At 42.4% G+C, this 17765-nt stretch overlaps 4 protein-coding genes across 4 annotated transcripts; 2 read left to right on the top strand and 2 right to left on the bottom strand.

Moving 5' to 3' along the window:
* Nucleotides 1-959: 959 nt before the first annotated feature.
* On the top strand, nt 960-3341 carry SARC_06157 (hypothetical protein). Its single transcript, XM_014299957.1, has 4 exons — nt 960-1047; nt 1618-1774; nt 2318-2485; nt 2752-3341. The coding sequence occupies exons 2-4, from the start codon at nt 1642-1644 to the stop codon at nt 3123-3125; spliced, it is 675 nt and encodes a 224-aa protein (XP_014155432.1). The 5' UTR covers nt 960-1047; nt 1618-1641; the 3' UTR covers nt 3126-3341.
* Nucleotides 3342-3854: 513 nt separating this feature from the next.
* Nucleotides 3855-10724, top strand: SARC_06156 (hypothetical protein). The gene is made up of 12 exons (XM_014299956.1): nt 3855-4093; nt 4967-5143; nt 5697-5784; nt 6416-6452; nt 6655-6739; nt 6969-7054; nt 7245-7328; nt 8045-8180; nt 8553-8666; nt 8846-8990; nt 9205-9265; nt 9724-10724. Exons 1-12 carry the CDS (start codon nt 4008-4010, stop codon nt 10113-10115), a joined length of 1491 nt encoding a protein of 496 aa, XP_014155431.1. The 5' UTR covers nt 3855-4007; the 3' UTR covers nt 10116-10724.
* An 810-nt stretch (nt 10725-11534) lies between these two features.
* Nucleotides 11535-12460, bottom strand: SARC_06155 (hypothetical protein; the record flags this gene model as incomplete). Its single annotated transcript, XM_014299955.1, has 2 exons — nt 11535-11981; nt 12005-12460. The coding sequence occupies 2 exons, from the start codon at nt 12458-12460 to the stop codon at nt 11535-11537; spliced, it is 903 nt and encodes a 300-aa protein (XP_014155430.1).
* A 3131-nt stretch (nt 12461-15591) lies between these two features.
* On the bottom strand, nt 15592-17543 carry SARC_06154 (hypothetical protein; the record flags this gene model as incomplete). Its single annotated transcript, XM_014299954.1, has 4 exons — nt 17338-17543; nt 16927-17011; nt 16156-16264; nt 15592-15865 (listed from the first exon to the last, which is right to left on the bottom strand). The coding sequence occupies exons 1-4, from the start codon at nt 17476-17478 to the stop codon at nt 15592-15594; spliced, it is 609 nt and encodes a 202-aa protein (XP_014155429.1). The 5' UTR covers nt 17479-17543.
* Nucleotides 17544-17765: the final 222 nt, after the last annotated feature.

Below are 17765 nucleotides of genomic sequence, written 5' to 3'. Positions count from 1 at the left end.
TTATTTATATATTGATATTAGAATTTGTGTTGATTCATTTATATTTATATTTAAATTTATATTTATATACATCGAACATGTATACTTATTCATGTATATAAGCATATATTTTTGTTAATTGCCTAGTTAGAATCGTATATTATTTTGTTTTTTTACGACCACATAAGGATTTATACGAATGATATTTGTGCTCTTCATTTAATTTTTTTTTACCCTGCTCTCTCATTTGTATATCGACGCTAGTGTTTCTACATGTATGTGCTTCCTAAACACCTTCAATCCAACTGGACATAACTAACTCTTCGGATATGGGTGTTTCCAGTGGAATGCGTGAATGTTTCTAACGGTCTTGCCACAGTATAGCCAACCCGTGGCATTGGATTCATTGCTTTGTACAAGGTTTAAATTCTGATATGGATATGCCCGTTAATTCATCGACGAACCTAGCAAACACATCCTCAACAAATTTCAAGGCACGCTTCAATTTGAGTGTATTTTGTACTTATGTCATTGGAATGGTCTTCAATCTCATATCTATGCACTGCCATTGCATTTAAAACTTGTTTAAATCAAATTTCGTCGTTTTAATACAAAATTTATGTATACGAATTGGCGGACGCAGCATCTAGTTGCGTCTATACGCACGTATGCTACACGCGACTATGAAGTTCTTGTGCGAGATTGTATACTTCTCATAACAGTTGGAAGTCATGCTTTGTCAGTGTTTGTTAGAATGTGGACTCTGCAGTTGGATGTGACATCGAAACTCTATTCATCTGACAATCTCACTGATACGTGCGTTTGTTATGCTGCTAGTGTTTTTAGCTGCATATAAAACGCTTTTATTTTCCGTCCAACTTAGCGTCATACCCTCCATAGAGTCATATACAGTTCGAAACTACCCCAAATTCGGAAGGTTTCTTCACAAACTAATCCTGTGAGCATATATCGATATGTGCACGCACAGCGAGTGGGCTTTTCTATCTGGCGGAAGTAGTAGAGGAGTATCCCGAGCCAACGAAGAAATTCATAGGGATCGCACTGATTGTAAGTGTGTGTTCTCTTGCTTGCGTGCTATGTCAGCTTTGACACTGTAACTGTGGAGCATGCGCAGTGCATTTCATGATACGTGTACGGTGTCATACGTAGCAGATCAGGTGCATACAATTAGTTCGATTTTCACGTACAGTATTACGTCTTGAAATTTGTGAGCTCAGTGATATATCTGCCCATCGCAATTCAGCTACTCTATGCAATTGCGGTTGTTCTGTTCATATATGTTAGTTGAAAACAATATGCGCATAGTTGATCCTACTATCGGTACCGCACATAAAGGCAGCTTAATCTCTCTTGATATGGCGCACTCTGTAAGTTCAAATGATTCCATACAACCCAGCGATCCGACCGAAAAACCGTGTGTTTGCATCTTACCAATTAAGTGAATGTCAAATCGGCCCTAGTGTACGACCTTTATTCTGTGTGTGCATCGTACAAGCAGGTATACATATTTGCATTCGACACTGTATGTACAAAAACACAAATTACTCGTGTGCAGCTGGTGTCCATCTCCGTTACAGCCACTCACCAGCTTGCCCATCTCTAAACACACTCCCACAGACTGCCTGTGTGTTGAATGCTGCCATGTGGCTATTTGAGGGCTATCCATTGTTGGAGGTCGTGCTACCAGGGCTCGTAGCCCACGGATTCTACTCTCTACTGCTCCCTACCTTCCCCGTGTGCAATTTTGCATCCGTCGGCTTTGTGTCCAGTACAGGTAAGTTATGTTATCCATGCCTTGTATTGTCTCCTGCGCCGCGTACAAATGCGATGGGGTTATCATTTCGAGAGTGACTTAGGCCTTTTATTCTACGTGTATTCGTATTTTGCTGGGTGTTGGGTGATTGTCAACATGGGGGATGAGGAACTTAACCATCGAAAGCTTACGATAATAATTCAGTTCATAGCATATGTTATTTTTACCTTGGCGTCTGTTGCTATCGATATTTGTTGCCATGAAAACAAATAATTTTTCGAGTTCTCGCCGTGATTTATATTATTAACTTATTGTGCCCATATCCCTTTAAGATCTTGCGTAGCCATAATATAGTCATCAATCAGCGTATATCTCCGCTAACTACCATCTATATGATACTCCAGTAATCTCAACTCATAAGTTTTCTATGTGTATGTCAATGGTGTCATAAGGAAGCTTCAACTCTATTTCACGATTCTAATTTTCTAATAAGACTACATTGTTACTGTATACTCATTCCTTCTTCCTTCCCTTTGGTGCTTTACACGGGCTACACACCGACAGTAATGTTCTGCGTGCATCAGTACTGCGTGTTTTCGTACTTCTCGAGACACTACTACGTATTCGCGGACGTGCTGGCCTACTTCACCGTATGCGTGTGGCTCGTACCCTTCATCTTCTTCGTCTCATTGACGTCTAACGACGGCAACCTGCCCACCAAGTCCTCAGACGGTATGTAGTCCTTTTTGTTTTGTTTTGTTTTTGTTTTTTTGCCGTGGTTGCCTGAATTTCATTTTGAGTTATGCATGCAGATATTCTTGTTTAACTCTGACCGCTTTGCGTGGCAACACCGCATGCTGGTTAGCTTCCCTGCTGCCACAATGAGCTCTTCCACCTGTGCAAGCGAGGGCGTTTGTTCTACAATCATGCTCACATATTGCTATTAAGTGCGAGATGTATCAAAGTATATTCACGGATGATACCTTTTCTGTGCTCAGGTCAAGCCTCAGCAACCCCGGCAGCACGACGCAGCAGTAAGGTGGGTCTGAAATCCATGCTGAACTTCTTGAGCTGGAAATCAGACGATTTGCCTAAGATACATGAAACTCTCAATGAGACACACAGTCACAGCAGCCTGGGTATGGGGGGTGACCAGTATCACCAAAACAACGGCAATATGAGCGGATACGAGAGCGCTGGATCGTTTCAATCGAGGTCTAATAGTCCATATGACAACCAACCAGGTTCAAATGGGGCAAACATCGGTGGTACAAATCCTTACCACAGGCAACATAGTAATCATTTTGAGCCACAAAATACGTACGGGAACGTGGGTAGTCGGTCGTACGATTACAGCCAGAAACATATCTGATCATTTCTGAGAAATGAGGTTCGAAGGAGTGGGTCTTTTGGTTGGCGTATAACATTAGGAATCACTTAAAAACGCTGGAGAATCGGTTTTGAAGTTTTGAGAACAATTTCATATATCTCGATAAATTCTCTACTTCAAATTGTTCACACTTATTATCATAGCCTCTTAAAATAAAACAAAGGCTATGATATTATATATTAAATCTTTACAAAGTGATACGCAGCCTGAATTTTAGTTTCTGTTCGTTTCGGCATCGTCACTTGCTCTGGCAAGGATGACTGGAATATCATTGAAATCTATGGACCAATTCTCGCATTCCAGGACCATAATGCGTACATGTTCTCGGCGTGGTGTGTTATAGGAGTTCTAGGCAAATGAATGGATTCAGTGAATAGCGCTTTCGCGAGGGCCGACAGTAAATATAGGCACATACGAGTAACGAGAAGTGAGCGGAATCTGTTGTGAATCCAGCATCCAACATAGATCGAGAAAAAAATTATTTCAATGCTTTGGTATATTTCACCGGTGATCCAAAGATTGTTATCCAATTTTTTTTTTTGTGGAACACGTAAATAGCAAGTACCCCAATCATAAATATGTAGTGCATATTTACGGAGATGACTGTTTCTGTTCCGATATTTGACTACTTATTGTATTTATTGTAGTACGATCTCGGTTGGTACGGCATACGAGAACCGTACGTCCTCGAGGCACAGGCACGAGATGTGACTGCTTTCAGATGAGTGTACGCCATTGCACACGGTATCACCACAGTAGATTATCACAAAGTTTGAGGAAACCATGGTCCTGTAATTTCAGCTGCTCAGTCAAGACTACCATGGTGTTGTAGTACTCTGCATAATATTACATAAGTTAGTTGAAATGCCACCACCGACATATATCTACGAAGGTAACGATGTCATTCGGGACAGAGAGATATTCGCTGCTAAGTCGCAGGAACTCAAATGGTAAGTTCATGTGATCATTGCGTCCGCCGTAAGGTTTTTGATAACTGCAAGGCTCGACATCGCGACATTCGCCACCACAAACAGGGGATCGATAGAGGATATATGCAGACTATGGGTTGTAGCTAGATTGTTCATTTTATGTATGTTAACTGGTTTCCTAGATATTTACTTAATATTGAGGGGTTATTGATAGCTAGCGGACCTGCTACGCATTTTGTAGCGTTGTATTGTATATATCGTGACTTGTGGGTTGTCTTTGAGTCGGAGAACGATTGCGGCTCTTTCTTTGGTCCACTAGCGCCACTGAACAATCCTCATCGCGTATCGGAATGTGCCGCAAACGCTTTTCTGGATAAGCTACCGTAGCAATTGTTAAGTATCTAATATTTCGGCGTGAGCACTTTGGGTTGTGCCTATTCTGAAACGAGTATTTTCTCGTATTCGTATATGACTGTTCTCGCAATGTCGGTCAACATTGTGTTCAACAACTGGCACGTCTAGGCGTAAGTACCGAGCGAAGTCTCACAAATTGATTAAATTACTATCTTGATTAAATGTGTTCCGTCCGTATCAGTATCTCTGCGAGTTAAGGCCAGAGTTTGTATATACCCGAGCAAAGTTAGAAAAGTGACGCTTTTCGCTTCGGTGTGTACACGCCTTGTACGCCTTTTACTTACCGTATGTGATCTGCTTGTGATAGTAGCCAACACTTCGTGACCTTTTATTTACTTACTAATATCTTTTGCGCATCATATCAAGTATCCCACGTCAGCTACGTATCTTGAGTGTTGAGTATGGTGGCAGTTCTGACATGAATGTAATCGACCGCGGAGTCATATCCCAACCCTCATTTGCTTGATGGTGACTATGCAGGTACTGGACTTTGCTGATATACTTAGCTGTACTATTCCTCCTGGCCCCCATCTACTTTTCTTTTGATTTGGCCGCCTCAGAGGCCGATTCTACGAGGAACATTCCACTGGCGATTGCACTTGGCACTATTACATTGATCATAGCGTTGATAGAGCTTTTGATGTACTGGATGATTCGGTAGGTTGCAAAGCACATCTCACTACCACCACGTGCGACAGCTTTCAAGCGTACATAAACAGTTACTGAACATGCGTGTATGTGGTGGTATGTATCTGGCGCAAGTGTGTATGGATGGCAGATCGCATCTAGCACTGAGAACGACGTTGCCAAGGTACACATGTTACCAAAACAGTTGATTCAAATTCATCCTTGCGCCATATAATTGAATTGCTATTGATGCTTGCAACCTTGACTTTCGTAAGTTTTAACAAATTTCACCAATATAAATATTTCCATGTTGAGTTGGGATCATCACAGCGCACTGACATTCGAAGCTGTAGTCATTTCTGAGAATTGGCCTTTGGTACTGCTACGTTTTGTTTTCTGTACGCGTTGCGCTATAGAACTTGACGCCAATCGGGCACTGGATTTGAAAAGCCACTCTGCGAAAATCCAGACTCTAAATGAAGCGTGCATCTTTCCGATAGTTGGACCTATCTGATGGTTCAAGATCGAGTCATACTTCTTCGTTCTAAACAATTCGTATTAATTTGGTCCTACACTATGACAGGAAGGCCCAGTGTATGACAATTAGAGGGAAATACTTTTACCTCGCATTCTTCTCTACGCAGTTCGTATCCGCTGTCGTCTTCATTCTGGTAAGTCTGTACCCTTTGCCATCTGCGAATGTCCGTCTGACTATGGCAAGGTGAAATGTGGTTGTAAATCTATAGCTGCCATCCTCGAACGTGACTCCATTCCCTCCATGTGCTTTCAAGAGAAGCATCGTAAAATTTGCCGCTGCTCTTGTTGTTGACGTAGATTCTATTCGCTTCCGCGAAGTCGAGTGCTTTATGCGTGATGCGTAGGTTGACATTGGTTGGAAGGCTTATGATCATGTTGCAGTTCGGTAGCGTATAGTATGAAATGATTAGTACAGTACGCAGTTTGAAATGCATGTTAAATCCTGAACCTTTTTGTGTGGCACGTCAAGTTGTAGCGAATAGTTTGCACATTGAATCTTTATGGCGTCCACCGACGGAACATTGAGAAAGTTCTTCTCAGTTTATTATTTCATCTTTGAAATCCCGTACAGAAATCTGATTCTCTTCTTCCACTTTATGTATCTGGGTCGATTATTCATTCGTACTTTCTCTATTTATCTTTCGCCAAATACTTGCGCAAAGCATGTAAATCTGCAGGCTGGCGACAGTAAGACGGAGCGTCTTCCATCGAACACTTAGACTAACCTTTGTGTATTTCCTTTCGCTCTCTTAAACCTTATCCTAGTCGATGATATGGTCGTCTGGAATGGTTGGCACTACCGGTATGGAGGTCCTCAGGGAAATTGATTTCCGTGAATGCGTATATAGTATCTTAACGTGATTGGTCTTTTTATCTGCGTCAGAGGTTTCTTGTTTTGCTGCCTCGGTGGTCAGAGTACCGTTGCATTCGATGAACGATCTATAGATGCAATATCAGTTTCACAACCGGCAGATTACTCATCAACTAAACACAACCTCACACAGAAAGTGTGACCGTCGCCGGAAATGACATTCTCCTGCCGGATCAACAATCGTCCAATGTGCTATTTGCGCTGTGGGTGCTACGAAAGTATGTGGCCCACACCATCCCCGTGCACTGCATATACTTGGGGATTTCTGCTACTTGCCTCAGTGAATCTCGCTTTAGCACACTCCCATCTCGTAGAAGATACTGGTTGGATATGAATATTCGAATGTCTGGCGCCGTTGCATGCATCAATTGGCGGGAAACTTTTTGATTTTCTATCATGGTTGGGACCGGAGTATTTAAACCTTCTTGATTGTCCACTTCGCGTCAGGCTTTTCACCGTACTACTCATGGTTCTTATTACGGGAAGGATGAGGTACATCGTCAATCTCTACGTCAATACCAAAAGACTGCGAGGTATGCTGTTAAAATTTGTACTTACCTGGAGGGTGCATGCCTGTCAATCATTTGGGACTACGTCAACCAATGCTCTGCCGCCTGTTGCACACACACCTTTGAAGACTATCCGGCTGTTGCTTTCATTCACTACAATGACTTGAATATTTTGCCTGTTGTATATTCGGCAATCGATCCTATTTCCATACAGAGGAGGACGAATGGAAGAATTACTACGCACAATTGGTTGTCTTTTTCCCGGCCGCCTACATCGATTTTCTCGTCGAGATATATGGTAAGTTGATTGTTTTCCCACTTCGGACATGTACGCAGTAGACCGACCAATTACGGGAGGTGTGTAGCGAGATAGTGACCAGCTATCTCATCGCGAAAATGTGACCAGCTATCTCATCGCTAAAAATGTGACTAGCTATCTCATCGCGAAAATGTGACCAGCTATCTCATCGCAAAAATGTGACCAGCTATCTCATCGCGAAACTGTGACCAGCTATCTCATCGCGAAGTTGACAAGAAGTGGTGTTCAGGGCTTTCGTTTCTATTTCATTAGTTATGACATGTTATTCGAACTAAGATATATGGTGAAACCCATATCGGATTACCGGAGTTGTACGGCACCTGTCCGTCAAAATCGGCCCAATACACTCATCGACACTGTTACAGCCAACCGTGGAAATGTATCGTGCAACACTGTATCGTTTTGGGGTGAACTTGTGGTTTTGGGATTAGGTATGGGAGTCGCTTCATTACACCCAAAACAATTGCCGTTACATTAAAATACGGACGACCAGTCACTGCCACCGCTGTCAATTAGAGTTTAAACATAGCCTCCTAAATGTATTTATTTTAGGCGGCTTTAGTTTAAAGTTTTGACATAGCCCCCTAAAATAATTACATTTTGATCAAATCCTAAAACCCTGGAACCCCCCCTCAAAATCGGTCTTGGTTGTCTTTCTGATATAACGACCCGTATACTTGCTGTTATATCTCCAGCATCTTACATTCTAGAGTTCTACAATGGCTACAAGCTGCAGTACAGTTCATCGTCCATTGTGTACTTCTACGCAACGGTCGTTCTGGCTATCCAACTGGCTCAAAGTAGGGATTGGCGTCACTCGATACTCGATTGGTATGCGCGAGTATTATACTTCCTGGTTAGATTGGATGAACTTTGCTGCTACTTCCACGCAGTTGGTGTAATCCGATGCTTGCTTAATATGCAGTTATTTGATGGTAGAGCTTTAGAAAGTTCATTGATCACTCACATACTGCTACATTCTAGTTAATGTGGATTTTCTTAGCGGGACCGGGACTCAGAACCCATATAACCCACCCCGGCCCGTGGGAAGTAACGTTGCAGTAGTATTTTCGAAAAAGATTCGCACTGTCATTGTGATTGTGCATTGCATTATTATTGCCGCATTATTAATGTTCATGAATATTAACACTCACGCTAACTCTGCACTCGGATGTAACGCACTCTTTCGGCGGGCTGATATAGGGATGCCGATTTGCGATTGGCTATCATATCATTGATAATCTTTCTGATCTGGTGCGTCATAGTTACGCAAGAACCGGAAACATACATGTTTGACTTCTTGATTGCGGGCTTAGGGTATGTCATTGCTAGCAAAACCGTTCTCCAGTCAATCCGAAGCTTTTGTTCATGGTTTAAGCAGGGCTCGCAATCTCTCTCGTCGCTACCAATCATTCGTTGTGTGCTTAACGCATATTGTTCAACTTGCTGTTGGTCGAGTACGATATCTAATGTGTATTATTTACGTCGAATTACAGCCAGTACAATCTTATGGTCTACGGCTTTGATATCCTGGTTGCTCAGTACATCTACTGCCGTGAGTTTGCAGCCGATACCGGGCATGTCCCAATGTACAGTGATTCGCTCACGCGGCAGCCACACCGTACGTCCGTGGATGAAACGGTATGTTTTCGATTTGCGTATTGTGACCCGCGTCTCGTTGTTTTTGTTACAGCCACAATATCCCCCGCGTGTTTACAGTCTGCTACTGTGGGTGTAGTGCATCAAATGATAACTGTGCGAATAACCTCAACCCTTTCCGGTTCCGACCATGTCTGTACATGTAATGCCTTTAATCGTTATGCACTGTCTGAACTATTCCTGGGTTTATGTGCAGGGTGATGCAGCAATGGATCATGGTTCGCGACAAGGACGAGCAACGGTGACCAGTAATAAAGGTATGGATAGGAGATATTGCGATGGTTATACCGGTTAGTATATGTGCGCGAAGACCGGCAGAGGTGGCACTCATCTCCTGGCTTATTATATTACATGTTGCACCCTGTTATAAAATTCTGACTGTCGACAGTGATGTAATCCTACTACAGTTTGTGCGTAAGCAACGCATTTTTTTCTTTTTCGGCCAGTTTCTTGCTTTATCTGTTGTAAGTTCGGGCCTAAATGGATGTTACAAGGGTATCGAACGCTGCTCTCCTGTTTATGGATCTCTCACTGTTTGCTGTATTGTTGCTGTTCTCCATTGTGCGATATTCTCACATTGTGATATAAACATGCGAGATGGAACGGTTGGTTTGATATTTCAGTTTCTATTCAAATGCGCCTCCACAATGTAAGTGTAACTCCATCAATATTTGAATATACATGCTTTTTGGGGGGGGGGTTTGTTTTGCTTCAGATTGGTATCGCAGATTAGATGAGCTGCAGAATAGAGCGCTATACCAACTAAATGTGGATTTGAGTGCGGAGCAGCCCTACACATTGCACACAATGAGGACGCCGGGAGACAGGACAATGACAGAACGCCAATGGGAAGTCCAGAGACACAAAAATCGTAATCGCGAGGAAATAGAGGCTGGCGTTATTGCACAAGTCACAAGTATCAGCTCCGACACAGATCACGCGTCTGTTGATGACACCGAGGAAGGAGTTCACGATGTCAATTCGAACTTCATCGCTAATGAAACATATGACGGGATGCAACAGGCTAGCATAGAACAAACCCCTAGTGTGACAACTGCCTCTGTCCCAGGTAAAGAATCCGCACTCGACCCGCAAGCACCATCATAGTATGAGGTATCTTTCGCAATGGCCCTAATATCCGCGTTAATACAAGGTTGACGGTACCAAGGTCACATAGGTTTCTCAAGGTTATAGCGTCATTGTATTAAAACTGCTGAAGGTTACGCACTTTGAGACGGATTGGGATTACGCGACAATCCTGCTATCCATTACCATTAGAGCGCGGCTGCTAAGGTTGTGAGATATCTTTTCATAGGTTGTGAGACGCCATCACTCGCTGTCATGAGAGTCACAATGGTGAGCATGGTTAAATTTCAAGTGTGGACGGTAGTCCACGATGAGACTTTAACATCGAGCATCAGGGTGTGAATAATATCTCACTCTGTCATACACGTGGACAAGTCGACCCGCATCGACAAAATTGTCGACAGATAATAGCACTTCGGCGGGCCCATCAGAGTCTTCACTATTATTAATCCGGTTACTACTCGCATACTTGTACGAAGGTCTTTTCGATGTAATACATAATGAAGATATTCTCGATAAAGTGGAGGTGTGCAACGTCATCGACTATTGGCAGCGAGTACAGCCACAAGTCGAAGGCACAATCCAATGAAAACCTAGCACTTATTCTCTAAATTCTTACCAGCCACGAACACATTATTTATTAAATAAAAAAAATACTTTGTTGAAGCTTTGTACGTGTGAACTATAAAGTGCATATACTCTGTTGATATGAGTCGAGCCAGGGTTCTCCTGCTAGTCAACTCTGTCTGCCTATGTATATTGCTTCGACAGAATGCTGAGCCTAAACGCAGCAAACACGAGGAGACAAACCGTGGAACCCCACCGCGGCAGAAGTGATTAACTATTTATAACAACCGAAGGGAACATCTTACACATTTTTTTGCGTGTGTGTATAATGTGTAAATGGTTAGCTTTAGCATGAAAGCATAAATTTCAATATTAAAAAATCAGTTGAGCTCATGGCTGAGATAAAGATCATGACTTAATGACGAACAATTTGTAAACTGGCGCATAGAATGGTGCATTTTTATTACGATGGGTAAAAGTATCGCTTTTGTGTTCATCGACCCGCTCGTATGTTATGTTGCCCGTACAAGAGTGTCTGGACACACACTTTTGTGGTAAAAAAATAAATACAATCTGCATCATATGTCTACGATCTTACGCCTCCTCGATGCATGCCAACATAACGTACAAAGGGTATGACTGAATCAAATTCTTTGCACAGAATGCATTCGATGAGGTGTATGGCTTCATATAAGTAGTAGTGATTGCAAGACAGAAATTGTTGCAGCAACTGTTCACTTACTGTCGTAGTATTAACGAATGAGCAGGTGTCTCCGATCTCGTTGCTGACATTAGATACAATACTGATACGGGTGCATCGACTTCTACAATTACCAATTATCCAGAACAAACTCTAAAATAGTTATTATCAACTCAACCGAGTAAAATGGAATTTAAAATCTCTGCTATTCTCTCGTGGGCCAGAGTGGTCGGGTGGAAGGTGTCCCACCACATGTAGTCATTTACATCGGTGCATTGGGTTATGATATCGGCACCTTGTAATAGATCCAAACAAGAACCGGTCTGATTTTTGAATTTTTGGGTCACACTGTCCATTGTGTCCTTGAAGGGTATAAAAGTTACAGATTTGTCGGGATACGCTAGTTGAAGTTCTCGCACACGATTTTTTGTTTCCTCAGAAACGTAACTGATTATCCTCTTTAAAAAATTCACGACAAGTGAGCCCTGTGCCTGTGCATATGGTACGGTGTACATATTAGACATGTCGCAAACCTTGACATCATGGACGTTGTCATTGTCCAGCAGATACCTGGCAGTGTTCGTGATGGCGTCCACACTTGGGTTCATCATTCCTTCCCACTGCATCAGGAAAGCCGCCGAACCGTGAACTTGGCTTTGGAAAAAATGTCGTTACTCCCGACGCACACTAAGTGCACGTCGCCAGTTCTATCCGGTGACTCAGGTTGGAACGGCGGGCTTTCTCTACGGAACGCTGTCATTTGCACCTCAGTCTGATCACTGGCCACGAACACCGGCCACTGCAAAACGCTACTTCCAACGTATCCCTGTACCACCGAGTTGTTTGTCGTTGCACCCCCTCTGGCAGAGCTGACCAATTGGTATCCAACTGTGCGGCCAGCGTATTCCACCCAGACGTCCCCATTTAAATATTTCTGGTCGTTTTCAGATGGAGGCCATGCCCCATTTGTTATCTGATAGGTTACACCAGTATCTGATATCGAATCGCCATACACGTATAGGGTTTGAAGCGACGCAGCGAATGCGCACTGCGAAATAAGAATACCCAAGATGGCCCTGGCATGGGAAGCTGCATCCATATTTAAAGGCGGTGTCAACAACGATAAAAATAGAACCTATAGGAGATACTGTGCAAGGGTATGTATGGAAATATGGTTAGGACATTCGAGATACTTATTAAAAAATAAATGTACATGATTATAGTAACAATATTACAAAAGCACCGTCCAAAAAAATCATGCATGCTACATACTGTAGATTTATGAAGATAAATACCATCGACATATCAATTTCTCTTTCAGTGATAGTCTGATAGAGCAACGACAATCTGCCACAAGAAGCTGTAAAATTAAAAAAATATAAAAAGTACACTTCCAAGGGAGAGAGTTCAGTTCAGGCCTCAACTAGCCTCTGGTAAACGACAGCTCTATGATGACTTGCTGTAGACCGTCGGAAACTAGATTGCTACCTCGACATGTCCGGACGGCATGTCTTTTAAAATACAGTCAAAGTCCGCTGGATATGAATCATGATACTGCCCTAGGACGAGATATCGCGACGGGTCGGAAACTAGTTTGCTAACAACTTGGTCGTTTATGTAAACAGTCTTGTCGAAATCGCAGGGCCCAGATTTACATAGCTGTACATATTATAATTATTTTGTTTTTGTTATTTTATGATAAATACTGGAAAGTCTTTCTTGCACTCTCCGAGAGAGAGAGTGAGAGAGAGACTATTGGATGTTTGTATTGTTACAAATTTTACTCTTCTTGTTGTTTTGTTTTTTATTCATCTGTAAAGAAGCCTCAAACAAAATGACTGGAGCAGAGGGATAATATTGTCCCTACATTATACATATGTACATAAATAAAGAACATCACTACAGATGGTCATAACTCATTTGCTGCAGCTGCGAGCCTCATAAAAAAACAAACAAAAAAGATCATGTGTAAAAATATACTTCTTGATCTTGATATGAGTAACAATGTAGCATGAACCTCTATGTACTACTAGTAGAGAGAGAGAGAGAATAAAGAAAATATAAAACATCTTGATCTATGTATTGTAGTGTACAATATGAAAATATGTATACATATAAACGTGTGGTTAGTGGTACGTCTTTAAAATACATTTGAGATAGTTCGCTATCCAGTGCACAGATTTCTGATCAACCAACACTTTGTCAAATACCTAACTAGATTCTTTAGGTTTCCATGAACTCATAACTGTCTATCGATCGCACGTCTCCTAAGAAGTACAACACAAATGCATATTGAATAAAAAAAAGAGGACTTCTCCAATACTCTGATACGGCTTCTATTTTTTCCAATTGTCCTTTACTTAACAAACTACATTTTTACTTACAATATCAAATGTTATGTGTAGCGAGCTACTGGAGTATGAACAGCCAGAGTCCACTCTCGCATGTCGCCGAAGTACATCACTCTAGCCATATTAATGCACCGAGCAACAGGACTGCTTGTTATCTTGGCAACTTAATTGTGATATTTGTTATTGCCACGGGAAAACACCAACATTGGAGTGGTTATGGATTTCATAGTTCCCCAAACAAGTCATCAATACGCTTCAAATAACTGGATATCCGATTCAAATTCGAATCAGGGCGTACGTTAAATACTGCAAGCGTACCACAAACTGCTAATACGCAAATCGAAGACTTTGCACTTTAGCCCATTTTACCATCAGCTAGTTCTGTCCGACTCTTGTAGGCAACAAGCTGATCTAGATATCCGAGACGGATTCGAATAGTTGCTATAATTGCCGAAGTGTAGATCGTAAGGAGCCAATATACGTGCCCCACCTTGATGGCCGGGGATCCCGACAACACAATTTTGAATCAAATACATACTACCCATTTTTTTAATTTCAAAGTTGGCAAAAGCGGTCTTTTTCTTCTTCATCGTAATTAGATAACCGATAAAGCCATGCGTGTGTTCGTGTACATTGGTATTTTTTACACCAGAAAACTCAAGGTCAATTGACTACTCAGGATAGGCATGGGCGGGAATTACGGCCTGCTATAGAGCGAGTGATATCCTATGAATTGTTTGATGCAAGTGTGATGTTGCACCCCATATTTGGGGATCCACAGGACTTGGATATGATATATCGCAAATCATTGGAAATCATATTTGTGAAAGCTACCATATCACTTGTTGTAGATAATTTATACGATTTGAAATATGTAACCGAATGCAAGCACCGCACATATATGGACAAGGGCCATGCCAGGCGTTGCTGACGTACAAAATTACAGTATTTTCTCAAGTAGAACCTCCGAACGATCAAAGATTCTTATTATTTATGCCTTATAACACTAGATAGCTTGATCGAGGTGTCTGCTGACAGAACTGTATTTATTGCTTCATTGGAATGCACAAATGGTTGATGTCATTAGTATCTCTCGTGTTGTAGAGTGCACGTGTTGTGTTAAACGCTCGGTATGAATATTGGCAGCTAAATCAGTATCAGCTATCAGCTATAGATCTCAATCGAGCCTATGTTAGTTTTCCCACGAGTACCGAGCAATATTAAACGTTTGAAATGTAAGAACCGCCAAGATAGTTAAAAAATAACACAAAAACGCACCCCGCACGATTCCTCGACGAAACCCAGGTTGATTCTGGCATGCATTAGTGTCACAGATTTTGCTGTTGCTCTGTATAAAGTTGACGAGCCGATTTACAAAATACAACAAACTCACAGAATCATCATTATCACTTCATTTATTGTCCGTTGTGAGAAGGGACTCTACCGTATGGTCAGAGCTACGCCTCGTTGGTGATCGGTATACTTTTAACGTAGAAGCTCAGCGAAAGTCGATTTGAAATGTGCTCGTCGTATATGCGGCAGCATTCCTTCATAAATCGGTGACTGGCGAGCTTGCGACACAGCTTATTCCGCACACTCCCCATCTCCTAGAATGTATTATTACAATCCGAGATTTGCTAACTAGAGAACCACACCGAAACCTTCGTCGTTCTGAGGTGACAATAGAAATTCGTTGAACTCACACGTTGACCGTGGATTTTTTTTTTTGGTTCGAGGTCCTTGGCCATCCTTGCGCCATCCAATGCCTATAGCACTATATCAGCGCAGCCCTCCAGGGACACTCCGTTGACATTCCAGCTCTGCAGTCCTACCAAACTATACCTCCCCCCCCCCCCCCCCCAGCCAATATTACACCTATTCAGACCACTTTTTTCGCTTCGATAGATGCCAGGTAAGCTGGTGATGATTGAGCTGATTCGGACGATTGCTTGGGGACCAATGCGTTGGCATCGGTCGCCGCTTTCTGGTCGCTGCGTATTGCGGAGAGGGCATTGAGGCTTTGGCTTGCATTCAAATTTGCTGCAATCGTTTTATCCACAACTTCATTGAGGGGCGACAACGTACCCCGTCCCTGTGCTTCCGAGTTCGCTCGATTACGTATTTTATCTTTTCGTGAACTCTGAGATCGTTGGCTGAAAGAACAATTTAAATCGTCAGACAGATGTAAATTGGGTACTTCCCTTTTAGAATTGAGTTCTTCCTTTTTTTGCGAACTATTATTGCATCGCCCGTATTGCATATACAGTCGTCTCAGCTCAATGGCGTTGGATGTGGCGCACGCATCGTATGTTTATTAGAGCGTTTGTAAATGTGCATGTGATCAATAGTCAACAACGCAAGAAACGCACACGTACAATTCAAGACAAGCGAGTACAAATACTATCGAGTACAGAAGCTACGACGTACTACAATTTGGGCTTACCTCCTGTCCAGCCCAATATTAAGGGCATCGTCTAGAATCTCCCACCGGTGTAATAGTTCTTCTTTATCACTCTGGTTCTTCTGTTGCCGGCTTGTGGCAATTTGCACGCCTAGCGGAAAACGAAAGGTTAGAAATAGAGGAGCAATGTCATTCCAAAATGCAATCTTATGTGATAGATTAGATGCTTAAATACGGCAGCATGCACTCAGCGACTAAAGGCGCGTAAAGAGGGTTATTAATGCAAAAATCTGAGCCATTGCATAACAATTGTGGTTCATTACACCGGGTAATAACTAAATAGCAACACGTACAACATAACATCGTGAAAAGCTGTGACTTACAAACAGACCCATCGCACTCATAGCTTCCACACGCTATTTATAATACAATGCAAATAAGCTTCGAGCTTCAATAGTGTATTGCCTGCACTCGATCGAAAATGTCAACAACGATACCTAGTTGACGATTGGGACTCGGAACTTGATAAACATTCAAGGATGACAATACGTCTCATGCCGCACAACAAATAGCAGTACAGGTGAACGTGCTACTGTCATGAGAATCAACAGCATCCACTAGTTCTTTTGATCGGCACAAGCGAGAGACATCAGAACAACACGCACAACAACACACCACCCATATATATCGACCTAATCTCTAAAAGCATGAACACCCCTACCGCTGAAGCGTACTCATCCCTCCTGCACGCTCACAAACACAAATAGGACCACTACTAAATACCACAGCATGACAATACGGCTGTGCACATACTTTCATGCAACTGCTCCATCGAAACCCCGTGCGCGAGTCGGAACGTGCCCATGAAACGTTTCTGGTGCTTCGTGACTTTATCCAACTGGAATTGAGACAAGAAAGAACGGTCGCATGAGAAAACTCGCACCAACAGCCGACGAATTCGAGTGGCGTGCGTGAGGTTCTTACGCTGTAGCTGCGCTGAGGTAACTTCTGCTCAATCGGTATTCATTTGGCCATGGTTTATGAAGCACATGTTGGTCTTGCGTAGATTCCAAATGCACCATTTTAGAGACATATGCATACTCGCATACACACATGCGCATGAAACACCACATTCATTTTCTTCAGCGAACTAACTCAGCAAGCATAAATAAAAAGATAAGAAAATCGATCTTAGCAGCAAAAGAAGTATACACCTTAACGCACCTCGCTTCGCGCGTCTAATAGACCCTCCTCCGCTTTACGATGAGCTTCCTTCCAGTAATACACTTCCTTGTCGTAGGTTGCACGCATCATCTTCCGAACTTGTGAGAACCGTTTAGCTTCCTTGAGGTTCCTTTCACTCATTTGCTTGAGCGATAATTTCAGGGCGAGTATTTCCGCCTCTTGTTCTTTCAGCTTCTCGTTTCTGTGTGCAGTGATTAGAGTGGAGTGCGTATAAAAAAAACAGCCACAAGCTATAACCATACAGATGTATATCGATATAGGCCAGGCATTGCGGCGTAATGCGATAAAAAAGAGATATATCAAGTATATGAGTTCTAAAAAGACGTGCAGGCAAAACCGTCCATACACTCGAATAAGGCAGTAAAAGTGCGCGATATGACAGCACTCCATGGGGTAAATGTAGTGAG

Source organism: Sphaeroforma arctica, assembly GCF_001186125.1.
Source record: "Sphaeroforma arctica JP610 unplaced genomic scaffold supercont1.428, whole genome shotgun sequence".
Taxonomy (NCBI): domain Eukaryota; class Ichthyosporea; order Ichthyophonida; genus Sphaeroforma; species Sphaeroforma arctica.
Note: the sequence above shows the minus strand (reverse complement) of the source record. Positions and strands in the feature narration are given on the sequence as shown.

What these genes read in the sequence shown, in the direction of transcription:
- SARC_06157 (XM_014299957.1), top strand. Translation starts at nt 1,642, where the DNA reads ATGTGGCTATTTGAGGGCTATCCATTGTTGGAGGTCGTGCTACCAGGG. An exon ending in CGGCTTTGTGTCCAGTACAG is followed by an intron (nt 1,775 to 2,317) that starts GTAAGTTATGTT and finishes ACACACCGACAG; the next exon opens with TAATGTTCTGCGTGCATCAG. An exon ending in GCCCACCAAGTCCTCAGACG is followed by an intron (nt 2,486 to 2,751) that starts GTATGTAGTCCT and finishes TTCTGTGCTCAG; the next exon opens with GTCAAGCCTCAGCAACCCCG.
- SARC_06156 (XM_014299956.1), top strand. Translation starts at nt 4,008, where the DNA reads ATGCCACCACCGACATATATCTACGAAGGTAACGATGTCATTCGGGAC. An exon ending in AAGTCGCAGGAACTCAAATG is followed by an intron (nt 4,094 to 4,966) that starts GTAAGTTCATGT and finishes GTGACTATGCAG; the next exon opens with GTACTGGACTTTGCTGATAT. An exon ending in TGGAATGGTTGGCACTACCG is followed by an intron (nt 6,453 to 6,654) that starts GTATGGAGGTCC and finishes AACCTCACACAG; the next exon opens with AAAGTGTGACCGTCGCCGGA.